A 13,706-nucleotide genomic window follows, 5' to 3' on the forward strand; every position below is an offset into this window, starting at 1 on the left:
AGCGATTTCTCATGGGACAGGAGAGATCTCACCTGTATATATGATATAAAGTGTTTAATATGAAGATAGGATAGGAATTCTGAATGGGGAAGCTGGTATTTGGTTTGGAGGACATTGAAGGGAAATATCTTCCCATTTAAGCACTGAAATGTCGGGTTTCTGTAGGGGTGGAAATGTTGAGAGCCCCTGGACCGGCCCCTTCATAGGCGAAGGGTGGTGCAATTGCTTCCTCTGATCTTCCAGTAGCCGGGGTACTGGAGATTCGCCCCATTTACTGGCCAGTTTTTCCAATTCATTTCCGAATAGGAGTGATCCTTTATTTATTTATTTAGCATTTTTTTATATACTGATAACCGTTTGCACATCGTATCGGTTTACATGAAACTTCGAGAGCATCACCATAATAGCAGGTGAAGCTTTTACAAGGAACATGGAACAACAAGGTGCTTATATGGAACAACAATATGATTATATAGAACAAATTGATTTACAAGAAACACGAACATAAGTAGAATTGAGGTAGGTACAGTTCTGCGTATTTACGAGTCTCGGCATTAGCGATTTACAGATTAGGTTTCACGGTATTAAGATAACCAGCATAAAGGGCATCTTTGTAAGGTTGGCCTTGGAGGTTTCGTCAGTTAACTGTTTCAGTAGCCATAGCTGTCTTCTAGCCGCTACCACTGAGGCCACTACTCTGGCTAAAGTACAGACTAAATCTGAGCCCACATCTGCTAAAAAGGTGGCTGCGAGTTCCATAGCTCATCCCTGAGTCATCGACCTCCTGAAAGAGAAGTAGGCACGAACGCGCTACCAGGGCACAATAAGAAGCAATCTGTAAGGTCACTGCTATTGCGTCAAAGGTTGTTTAATGATATGCTCCAACTGTCTATCGTGCGCATCCTTTAAGGCAACTCCTCCCTCCACTGGAATAGTTGTTCGCTTAGAGACAGCGCAGATCAGTGCATCCACTTTAGGAAAATGCAAACGTACTCTCACTGCTGGATCCAGTGGGTATAGAGCTTCTAACACCCAGCTCCCTTTAAAACTAGATTCTGGGGCATCCCATTCCAGGTCAATCAACTCCTGGAAGGCTTCCAGTACTGGGAAGTAGCAAGAGGCTTTGTGCAAGGAAATCAGAATAGGATTCTTCTTTGGTTCCATCATAGATTCCGCTCCAGGAACTCCCAGTGTTTTCAGGGTCTGGAAAACCAAGGCCGGCAATTCATCTCTATGAAAGAACCGTAACATGGTTCAATACGGTTCTAATCCCGGGGGAATTCCCCTTCTTCTAAGGGATCTTGCTCTTCGTCTGTGCCATCATGGTCCCCACTAAGGATACCCTTGGTCAGGTGGGGCATGCCTCGAGGTCTGCCAGAGAGGGAGAGGGAGGTGGCTGGGGTTCCGTCCAGACAGGGGCAAGCGAGGAAGTAGACTGCGCCTGTACAAAGACCTGTAGTCCCTGGAAAAATCCCACCCAAGAAAAGGCCGCTGGGTCCATGCTTAGCCCAGGGAGGAACTGGGGTGGGCCTAGTCGAGGTTTCCTCTCCCATGGAAGACTCAGCAAAGGAGTTACTGAAATCCGGAGTACTTCCAGTTAAAGCTGCCAATCCAACATCTGAAATGTGAGGAGCCGGGCTCAGCAAAGTCCATGGACCAAATTGGGCTTCCTCATAGTGCTGACACAAGTTGAATCCAGGTCAGGCTGAGAAGCCCTAATATGACAAGCAGCGCAGAGAGCAAGGTGTTTATGTTTCTTCGTTGCCAGAGCCATTGGCGGTGGTAACTGTGCATTCGATCGGCAAATGCTTAAAAATTTATGCACATAAATTTTGAGCAGGGGTGTGATAAGGCGCACACATAGTCCATGCACCCGGCTTTTCCTGTATCCTGCTCTTACTTAATTGTGCGCGTAAGTATGCACACAACATCATATGTGCAGCGTGAGTGCAGAGCCGATGCATTACATGTACCGGCATCCTCTGGCGGGCAATATGAAACTCACAAAGACACGTGCAAGATGGCGCCGCAGTGGCCTACCACATGGTGTGCTGACCAAGCTTAAAGCGGGGCCTAACCTACTGGGGGGCCACTCAACCTGCTCGTAAGCCCATTTCCCTATACCCCAACAGAATCGAGAATGACGTCTGTACGGCGTGCCGAGCAAGGAGACTGGAGGAAGTCTTACCAAAACCCCTCTTCTCTAAAGGTAAATTTTCTTCTTTTTTTTTTTTTTTTAATATAAACTTACCTGATCTCAGCATTTACTGGCTGAGTACAGAGATAGTCTCTGGCTGCAGGGGAAAGGGCTTTGGCTGTGCTCAACTTCCTATACCCTCTACCTTTCAGCTGCTTGAGCAGCAAAGTCCACACCGGGAACCGACTACCGGACCAAGGCTCACCTCTGAGGGATCTCATAAATCTCCTCAGGAATTCTCAACTGGGGGAGGGACCTTTAGGTATCACTGCTAGATATTTATTTGTTTATTTAATTTATTTAACAATTTTTCTATACCGTCGTTTGGTGGGAACCTTCTCAACGGTTTACATCAAGGCACATAAAATGAGTCTAACGTATCTTAAGTTACATAGGTGCCAATTTAGGGTCGGTAACATAGTTTGTAAATGATATAAATTGGTAAGTGTACTGAGGCATCTCCAATTCACATTCTTACAGTTTAGGATACAAGATTACCTTTATCATTGTACTTTCATCCTTTTGCTGAGCTTTAAAGGAATGAAACTTAGTCTGATTAAAATTACACACATTGATTATGGTAATGTGTTTGTGTTCGAAAGTTCATACCTGCTTTCCCTTGAGTACTATTCACCTTTCTCTTTTTGGTAAGCTAGTTTAAAAAGCCAGGTTTTTAGATTTTTTCTGAAGGCTTTGATGTTGCTTTGAAGTCTCAACTCTGTGGGCATGGTGTTCCAAAGTATGGGTCCTGCCAGGGATAGGGCTCTTTCTCTAACTTGTGTGAGTCTGGCTGTTTTGACTGATAGAATCGTGAGGAGTGCTTTGTTGGCTGATCTCAGATTCCTATTTGGGACATGTACACGAAGGGCTGTGTTCAGCCAGTCTGCTTTTTCATTATGTATTAATTTATGCATAATGCATAGTGTTTTGTATTGAATTCTTTGTTCAATGGGTAGCCAGTGTAATTCGGCGAGTGTTTCCGTGATGTGGTCTCTTTTGCTTTTTCCGGTTAAAATTCTAGCAGCTGTGTTTTGTAGTATCTGTAGTGGTCTTAGTGATGTGTATGGTAGGCCTAGCATCAGAGCGTTACAGTAATCGGGTACTAGCAAAGATCAGCGCCTGGAGTACTGATCGGAAGTTGGCTGTTGTTAGAAGAGGTTTAAGTCTTTTCAGTACCATTAGTTTGGCGTATCCTTCCTTAACTTTTAGAGATATGTGTTGTTTTAAGCTTAGTTCTGTGTCAATTATTACGCCCAGGTTCTGTACTTTATCTGCAAACTCTATTTTTTGGTTGTTATTGAGTATAATTGGGTTTTGAATGATCTCCGTTCTTTTTCGTTCTAAATGTATAAATTCTGTTTTCTCAATATTAATTACTAGCTCCATTTGGTTTAGCAGTTGTTTTATGATATCCAGATACATATTTGCTATTTTTAATGTTTTTTCGATTGTGTCGATAGCGGGGTTCAATCTTTTCTCCAATTTAAAAGTAGAATTTCTTCTAAAAGATACAGCGATCCCCATAGGGAAAGCATGTCTACATCTGCTGGAGACAGAGAAATACTGAAGAGCTAAGGTCACTGCAGGGGTGTATCTAGGGTGACGTCAACTTTGAAATCTGACTCCGTCTCCATCTACTGGCAGGAGAGCACAACCCATTGATCCTGAGTCCATCTGACTACACGCTAGGATATACAATTTACAAGAAAAAGGGAAGCAGGTAATAAAGAGGCTGGTCAGCTGTCAGCCAGGATGGAATATGAAGGGAACACACTGGCTGCAGGTTCTCCTGCTCAACAGTTCCTTAGTGCACACCGGGGGAAAGAGAAAACAGAACTGATGCAGCTCAGTTCTGAGAAACACAGAATCCAGACAAGCAACTTACAAAGGCACTAAAGCCGCCTTCCCTTCCTGCCATCCCAGCCAAACGGAAGATGTACCACAGAATGGCCACACCCACAGCTGCCATTCCCAGGGCGTAAAGGGCACTGAAATACAAAACAGTAGAGAAAAGGTCAATGCAGTGTATAGTATGTACTCGCTGTAAACCCCCATGCCTGCAGCTGTCATTTCAACATTTTCAAAACACATAAAGATACACACATAGCCTGAGGAAGGAGACACAGAACTCCAGAAAGCTTGCATCTTTAAACATTCAGCAGAGTTGCTTACCTGTAACATGTGTTCTCACAGGACAGCAGGATGTTAGTCCTCACACATATGGGTGACATCATCAGGATGGAGCCCTATCATGGAACACTTTTGTCAAAGTTTCTAGAACTTTGACTTGGCACACTGAGCATGCCCAGCATGCCACCAACCCTGCACCCAGCAGGGGTCCCCCCTTCAGTCTCGTTTGTAGTAAAAGTACGAGCGAAAAATAAAATAATAAATCGTACGTAAACCCAACTCCGCAGGGTGGTGGGTGGGTTTCGTGAGGGCTCTGCTTTTTCACAGGACAAGCAGGATGGTAGTCCTCACATATGGGTGAATAGCAAGCTGAGGATACCAGAGTACATGTAACAAAAGCACCCAATGACGTACAACAGGCACAACAACAGAGGTGGGTTTGGTTAAGAGGGCAGCCTGAAATTCCCAGTGGGTCGCTGGAAAGAAGTTGGGTTATTAAGCTGAGAACCAATTGTGCCGAACAGACTGGCCAAAGATAGAATCTTGTCGACAAGCCTTTTCCAGACAATAATGTGCTGCAAAGGTATGGAGAGAACTCCATGTAGCAGCCCTGCAGATGTCAGCAAGAGGTACAGAACGAAGGTGTGATACTGACGTTGCCATTGCTCTAATAGAGTGCGCTTTAATGCGCCCCCTAGAGCGGAAAGCCTGCTTACTGGTAGCAGAAAGAAATACAGTCCGCCAGCCATGAGGACAGGGTCTGCTTTCCCACCGGGATTCCCAGTTTAGTTTTATCAAAGGAAACAAATAGCTGGGTGGACTTCCTATGGGTTGCAGTGCGTTCCAAATAAAAGGCTAGCGCACGTTTGCAGTCCAAGGAATGCAGAGCTCGCTCACCTGGATGTGAGTGAGGTTTTGGAAAGAAAGTAGTAGTATAATGGATTGATTTAAATGAAATTCAGATACTACCTTTGGTAAAAATTTAGGATGAGTGCGAAGCACCACACGATCATGGAGAAATTTTGTGTAAGGTGGGTATGTTACCAGCGCCTGTAGCTCACAGAATCTGCGAGCTGACGTTATAGCAAGAAGAAAGAGCACTTTCCAAGTGAGATGACGTAGCTCGCAGGAGTGCAGAGGCTCAAACAGAGGTTTATTGAGCCATGCTAACACCACATTGAGGTCCCAAGCAGGGGCCGGAGGGCGCAGTGGGGGCTTTAGGTGTAGTAAGCCTCTCATGAAGCGCCCTACGAGAGGTTGTGTTGAGATCGAAATATCCCCTATGCCTTTGTGGTAAGCGGCTATGGCACTGACATGGACTCGAATGGAAGAAGTTTGGAGACCAGACTCCAACAAGTTCCAGAGGTAGTCAAGGAACTTCGTTGTAGGGCAGGTAAAGGGATCTATTTCCTTTGACGTGCACCACTAGGTTTCCATTTGGAATGATAAGATTTTCTGATGGAAGGTTTTTGTGAAGCTACGAGGACCTGGGAAACATCGTCCGAGAGGTTTAGAGATTGTAAAATTAACCTTTCAACATCCAAGCTGTCAGGGACAGGGAATGGAGGTTTGGGTGACGCAGTTGTCCGTTGTTCTGTGATATCAGAGACGGATCTGTACCTAGGCGAATTTGTTGACGGACTGAGAGGTCGCGAAGGATGGGGAACCACACCTGGCGCGGCCAGTAAGGGGCTATGAGGATCATGAAGCCCCTGTCCTGTCGTAACTTCACGAGAGTCTTGATTATGAGTGGAAGTGGAGGATAGGCATACAGGAGACCCCTTGACCATGAGATGGCGAAGGCGTTTCTTGGTGGCCTTTTGTGACTGCGATGTAGTGAGCAGAAGTTCTCCACTTTGCAGTTGTGAATCGACACAAAGAGGTCTATACTCGGATACCCCCACTGTTGGAATATCTTCTCCGCCACTGTGGGGTTCAGGGATCACTCGTGGGGATGAAATGTGCGACTGAGTTTGTCCATGCCCGCCAGGTAAGTCGCTCTCAGTTGCATGGAATGTGAGAGAGCCCAAGCCCAGATTTGTGTTACTTCCTGGCACAGCAGGTAAGAGCCGGTTCCTTCTTGCTTGTTGATGTACCACATCGCTACCTGTTGTCTGTTTGGATTAGGATTGTCTTGTTGGATAGACAATCTTTGAAGGCTATATCTTATTGCCCTGAGCTCCAGAAAATTTATCTGATGTTGTGATTCTGCTGCAGACCAGGTTCCCTGAGTTTGCAGGTTGTTGACATGGGCGCCCCAACCTAGAGTGGAAGCATCTGTTGTCAGCGTTATCTGAGGTTCTGGAGATTGGAAAGGTAGTCCTCTGACTAGATTGGACTCCTGAATCCACCAAGCCAGTGAGAGACAAAGCTGCCTGGTGACGTGGACAACGTTGGACATTGGAGGGTGGGCCTGAGACCATTGGAACTTTAAAGCCCACTGTGTTACTCTCATGGCAAGGCGAGCCATTGGTGTAACATGGACCGAGGACGCCATGTGGCCCAACAAGATGAGAAGATGACAAGCCGTTGTAGTTCGGCGAGTCTGCATAGTGTTTGCAAGGATTGCAAGAGTATGAAAGCGGTCCCTTGGAAGAAAAGCTTTTGCTTGAATGGTGTTGAGATCTGCTCCAATGAAGGAGAGGATTTGAGATGGAGTCAGATTGGATTTTTGATAATTGACTAGAAATCTCAATGACAGTAGTAGACACAAGGTCAGATGGAGGGAGCGAAGAACTGCCTCCGCGGACAGGGTTCTCAGCAACCAGTCGTCTAGATAAGGAGAGACATGAGAGCCAGCCACCTTAAGTGTGCTGCTACAACTGCCAGGCATTTCGTGAAGACACGAGGTGCTGATGCTAGACCGACCGGAAGCACACGGTACTGGAAGTGCCGGTGTCCGACAAGGAATCGAAGGTATTTTCTGTGAGATGGGGTTATTGCTGTCTAGATCTTGTAGATCTAGACAGCAAAGCCAATCTCCCTGTTGGAGAAGAGGGAGTAGGGAGTCTAAGGTTACCATCCTGAACTTTTCCTTTCATAGATGTTTGTTCAGGGCATAGATGTTTGTTCAGGGCACGAAGATCTAATATGGGACAAATGCCTCCCGATTTTTTCGGTATTAAGAAATATCGGGAGTAGAAGTCCTTTCCCCTTTGTAGAGTGGGAACTTGTTCTATGGTATTGGCTTGAAGGAGGGATCTTATTTCCTCCTGTAGAAGTTGAAAGTGGTCGGTTAAATTCCACCCCGGACGAGGTGGAGAGTCAGACAGTGTAGAAAGGAAGTTTAGATGGTAACCTTGAGCCACCACAGACAGGACCCACTGATCCGTGGTAACCGTGCGCCACATGTTGGTGAAATAGCAGAGGCGGCCACCTACTGGCAGAGATGGCAAAGAAGGAAGCTGACAATTGTTCTCTAGTGGGGAGTCAAAATCCCGAGGAAGGACCAGGTTGTGGAGCTGGTTGCGCTTTCTGAGTTCTGGCCTAGCGGGCTTGACCTTTTTGATATGGCCTGGTTGGACGAGCCCCGGGGTGGAGTATCTATGGGTTTTAAAGGTGGTTCTCTTAGCCTCCCTTCTAAACGGCCGTTTAGAAGTTGAGGGAAAATCAGAGTGTACCGCAGAGAGCTGTCGCAATGTCTCATGATGATCCTTGAGTTGTGTGACAGTCTCCTCAATCTTATCGCCAAATAAATTATCTCCTGTGCAAGGGAGGTCCGCTAACCTCTCATGAGCCTCTGGGCGTAGATCAGAGGACTTCAGCCATGCCCACCTCCTGGCACTTATACCAGCTGCTGAGACTCTGGAAGCAGTATCAAAGATGTCATAAGCATCCCATTCTTCATGCTTACCGGCATCCAGGCCTTTCTTTAGAATACAGTGTAGCTGGTCTGGAAGGGATTCAGAGAAATCCTGCAGCTGTTTAAAGATGTTCCTTGATTATTGCATCATATATAGTTGGTAGGCCGCAATACGAGAGATGAGCATGGATCCATGAAAGATCCTACGGCAGAAGGCATCGAGGAACTTCTGATCCTTTCCAGGAGGTGTGGAGGATTGAGATCGGGCAGTCTTGCCTTTTTCTGGGCAGATTCGACCATTACTGAATGGTGAGATAGCTGAGTCTTCTGGAAGCCAGGCACTGACTGCACTAAATAAGTTGCATCAGTCTTTCGGTTTACAGGTGGGACCATACCTGGATGCTCCCAGGTGCAATGGAGAAGGTCAAGGAGGACATCATGAACCAGGATGGACATAACCTCCTTGGGTGCATCGACAAACTGAAGGACTTCTAGCATCTTATGTCTGGAGTCCTCTTCAGTTTGGAGTTTAAAGGGAATAGTCTCAGACATTTCCTTTATAAAACTGATAAAGGAGAGGTCTTCCAGAGGGGACTTTCTCCTCTCCTCTAGAGGAGAAGGTTCAGATGGTATATCACCAGAATCTTGAGAGTCTGAAGAATCGTCGGTCCAGGACTGGTAGGGTTGATCACCAGCATCTGACGGGCCTCCAGATGGAAAAAGAGGACCTACTCCGGCCGAAGCAGGTCGAGGCACCGATGGTATCGGAGAAGGCACCGGTGGCATCGACAGCAGCACCAATAAAGGTCGATGCGGCAGCACAGGTAGTAGGGGCACCAAAGGGCTTGGTGACCTCGGTGGAAAAACTCCCGAAGGTCCTGGAATCGGGTCTGGCATCGAAGGTTCTTCCTCCTCCGACAATAGAGGAATCGGTGTCAATGGATGGTGAGGAATCTGTGTTTTCACTGGTGCCGATGGAAGGGCACCAATGAGGACATCCAGACTGTCGAGCAATGGAGCAAGCATCGGAGGCATCAGATCCGGAGCTGTGCTTGAAGTCAGTGCCGGTGCCGATGGAGCTGGAGTTCCTTGGAGGTCTCGCACCACCGCCTCTTGAACCATCCAGTTCAATTCCTCACGGAAAGCTGGTGTTTGGAAGACCAGTTCCAGAGTTGAAGGCTCGACTGGCATCGCCGGAGGGTCCACAAATATACGTGGAGTCTCGGCTCCCAGCACCACTGAAGGTGGGGAACGCCTCAGTGTCCCTGGCATGGAGGAGGTTGGAGGCTCCTCTGCACGGGCCTTCTTCCTCAGTGGCTCAGTCGACGCCGAAGCCGAGGCCACCAGTGTGCCTGGTTCGGAGGGCGCAGCCTTCCAATGACATAGAAACAGAAATGACGGCAGAAGAAGACCAAACGGCCCATCCAGTCTGCCCAGCAAGCTACGCACTTTATCCTTTTTTTTTTTTTTTTTCCTTTTTCTCTCTCCCACCTGTTACTATTGGCTTCCAGTACCCTCCAGCCCACCACCAATGTAGAGAGCAGCGCCGGATCTGCATCCAAGTGAACATCCAGCTCAATTAGGGGTAGCAACAGCTGCAACAAGCAGGCCACACCCCTGCCCCATACTCTTACCCACCCCTGTTTTTTTTTTGTTTTGTTTTTGGAGATGGCAGCCCTCCATCCTTCCGCTCCGTGAAGGTGGAACACCAACCACTGGCATCCCGTTCCGTGAATGCCTCTGTGGCTACTGCCGCTCCGTGCAGTGTTTTGCTGCCTCCTCTTTATTCACGCCCTCTAGACTTGATGGATCCACAGTGTTTATCCCACGCCCCTTTGAAGTCCTTCACAGTTTTAGACTTCACCACTTCCTCTGGAAGGGCATTCCAGGCATCCACCACCCTTTCCATGAAGAAATACTTCCTGACATTGGTTCTTAGTCTTCCTCCCTGGAGCCTCAGCTCGTGACCTCTGGTTCTGCTGATTTTTTTCTGACGGAAAAGGTTTGTTGTTGTCTTTGGATCATTAAAGTTTTTCAAGTATCTGAAAGTCTGAATCATATCACCCCTGCTCCTCCTTTCCTCCAGGGAGTACATATTTAGATTCTTCAATCTCTCCTCGTATGTCATCCGATGAAGACTCTCCACCTTCCTGGTCGCCCTTCTCTGTACTGCTTCCATCTTGTCTTTGTCTCTTTGTAGATACGGTCTCCAGAACTGAACACAGTACTCCAGGTGAGGCCTCACCAAGGACCTGTACAAGGGGATAATTACTTCCCTTTTCTTACTCGATATTCCTCTCTCTATGCAGCCCAGCATTCTTCTGGCTTTTGCTATTGCCTTGTCGCATTGTTTCGCAGACTTCATATCATTAGACACTATCATCCAAAGGTCTCTCTCCTGCTCCGTGCACATCAGCCTTCCCTCCCCCCCACCCCCATCGAATACAGTTCATTCGGATTTCCACTCCCCATATACATGACTTTGTACTTCTTGGCATTGAATCTCAGCTGCCATATCTTCGACCACTCTTCCAGTTTCCTTAAATCCCGTCTCATTCTCTCCACTCCTTCCAGCGTGTCCACTCTGTTGCAGATCTTAGTGTCATCCGCAAAAAGACAAACCTTACCTTCTATCCCATCCGCAATGTCGCTCACAAAGATATTGAACAGGACCGGTCCCAACACAGACCCTTGTGGTACACCACTTAAAACCGCTCTCTCTTCAGAGAAAGTTCCATTTACCATCACACATTGTCTTCTGTCCATCAACCAGTTTGCAATCCAGGTCACCACCCTCGGCACTCACTCCTAAGCTTCTCGTTTTATTCACCAGTCTCCTGTGCGGAACCGTATCAAAAGCTTTGCTGAAATCCAAGTAGATGACATTGAGCGCTCTTCCTTGATCCAATTCCTTGGTTACCCAGTCAAAAAAGTCAATCAGATTGACTTTTTTGACAGGATCTTCCCCTGGTGAATCCATGCTGCCTCTGGTCCATCAATTCTTCGGACTGTAGATAGTTCACTATTCTCTCTTTCAACAGTGACTCCATTACTTTTCCCACCACCGAAGTGAGGCTAACAGGTCTGTAGTTACCAGCCTCCTCTCTGTTCTCACTCTTGTGAAGCAGGACCACCACTGCTCTTCTCCAATCACTCGGCACCACTCCCGTTTCTAGGGATCTATTGAACAGGTCACACAGCGGACCCGCCAGCACATCTCTGAGCTCCCTCAGTATCCTTGGATGAATCCCATCAGGCCCCATAGCTTTGTCCACTTTCAGATTCTTTAGCTCTTCCCATACATTTTCTACTGTAAAAGGATTTTCATCTATTCCACTTCCCTCTAGTTTCTTGTTGTGTAGAGATGGTCCTTCTCCAGGGTCTTCTTTAGTGAACACAGAGCTGAAGTATTCGTTTAATATTTCTGCCATTTCTTTGTCTCTCTCCACACATTGATCATTTCCACCTTTCAATTTCACTATACCACTTTGGACTTTTCTCTTTTCGCTGATGTATCTGAAAAATGTTTTGTCACCATTTTTTATCTCCTTGGCAATCCCCTCTTCCGCTTGACTTTTGCCGACTTGATTAATTTCTTTGTCTCCCTCAGTTGAATCAAATATTCTTCTTTGTGCTCCTCCCTTTGGGATCTTTTATATTTCTTGAATGCTGTTCTTTTAGCTTTAATTTTGTCAGCCACCTCCTTTGAGAACCAGATAGGAATGTAAAGAAAAGCAAAAGAAAATTGAAACCTAACATACAGAGTAGTTGCCTTGGTGATTGCTCCTTTTAGATTGGTCCACTGCTGATCCACATCTCTCTCGTTCTCCCATCCTTTTATTCTTCCTCATTTCCTCAAAGTCCATGTTTTTGAACTGTAAAACTCGGGTCTTTGTGGTTCTTTTCCATATTCTTTTAGTGATATTAAACCATACCGTTTGATGATCACTGGTGCTGAGGTGAGTGCCCACCTGGACATCAGAGACATTATCTCCATTAGTGAGCACTAAGTTGAGTATAGTTCTCTCTCTCGTGGGTTCCATTACCATTTGTTTGAACAAAGTTACTTGCATGGCATCCACTATCGCTCTACTATTTTTAGATTCTGCAGATGGGATTTTCCAGTCTACATCTGGCATATTAAAGTCACCAACGATCACCACTTCTCCCTTCTTACCTATCTTATGGATGTCTTCAACCAGATCTCTGTCCAGCTCTTCCTTTTGGTTTGGAGGCCTGTAAACCACTCCAATATAAATGGATGCTCCGTCATCTTTTTTTAGGTCGACCCATAGTGCTTCTTCCTTGCCCCAATTTCCTTGCAGCTCGGATGCTTGGATATTGTTTCTGACATAAAGAGCCACACCTCCCCCTTTTCTATCCACTCTGTCCTTCCTTAACAAGTTATAGCCTGGTATTGCTGTATCCCAATCATGAGATTCTGTGAACCATGTCTCTGTGATAGCAACAATGTCCAATTTTGCCTCCGTCATTAGGGCCTGCAGATCTGGGATTTTATTTCCCAAACTATGAGCATTTGTGGTCATAGCTTTCCAGGTTCTCTCTTTAAGGTTATTGCTTTTCCTGGACTCCTTATGAGACTTTAGTTGAGATTTGTTATTCACTTCACTCTTTCCTTTTGCAGTTGTGCCACTGATGACAGAGTTATCCATCTCAATTAGCTTTTTCTTTTGGTTATGGATCTTGAAATTCTGCATGCATTGGGGTTTTTTTTCTCTTTTCTGGTAACACTTCAATGTTTTTCTCAAGAACTTCTTCAGTTTTTAATATAGAGAAGGCTTTTTGTTCTTTTTGCATTTGGTACAGTGTGTGTCTCATCACAGGTCTAATTCTACCAGAGCTCACTGTAATCCTGGTTTTTAATGAATTCCTTAATGACCTGTTTGAGTGGGGGGGTATACTTGTTGGCTGCCCTTCTGTCAAGAATGGGTGACTGTGGGTCACATGTGTTATCCTACCTGAGTCTAATGAATCTCTTTTTCTTGACTCCTGGTTTTTCTGTGGTATTGGGGAATTATTTTCTGAGTAATGCAATGTGGGTGTAATTCTTGTAATTGAAGCTAACTGAGCTTTAACCTCAGTCAGCTCCTTTTTCAAGGAAGAGAGTTGTGCACAAATTGGGCAAGCTCTAAGTTTCCAGATGCTTTCCCTGAGAATAAAGGCTCCACAGCAGTTACATTGGATAGTCCTCATTTTGGTAAATTTTTTGATTGGTATTTCCTTTAATGTTAACAATTTACTAATTTATCTTGCTGCTAATGTTAATGTCGGTGCTTGTCTCGATGCTCAGTCTTGCCAGTGTCTGGTGCCAAGGACGGAGAGGGAGAAGTCTTCGATGTCGATCGAGATTCATCGGTGTCCAATCGGTACCAAGACGTGGAAGGTGACTGTGTTGACGACGTGGAGGCTTTCGATGGCACCGGCTGTTTGGTATGAAAGAGAAGGGCCATTTTTTTCTAAACAGGCCCAACGGCCCTTAGGGTCATCAGGGCACAACTGGTACACATATCCACGTCGTGTGTAGGGCCCAAACAGAGTACACAGACCTGATGGCGG

The 13,706-nt window shown here is 46.2% G+C and overlaps 1 protein-coding gene across 1 annotated transcript in view; it reads right to left on the bottom strand.

Annotated features, from left to right (window-relative positions):
* SPG7 (SPG7 matrix AAA peptidase subunit, paraplegin) overlaps positions 1–13,706 on the bottom strand; it is a 128,201-nt gene that overhangs the window by 82,347 nt on the left and 32,148 nt on the right. The window contains exon 6 of the mRNA XM_029608599.1: positions 4,083–4,185. Within this exon, the coding sequence (XP_029464459.1) occupies positions 4,083–4,185 (103 nt within the window). The remainder of the gene's footprint in view (positions 1–4,082; positions 4,186–13,706) is intronic.

Source organism: Rhinatrema bivittatum, chromosome 7, assembly GCF_901001135.1.
Source record: "Rhinatrema bivittatum chromosome 7, aRhiBiv1.1, whole genome shotgun sequence".
NCBI lineage: Eukaryota > Metazoa > Chordata > Amphibia > Gymnophiona > Rhinatrematidae > Rhinatrema > Rhinatrema bivittatum.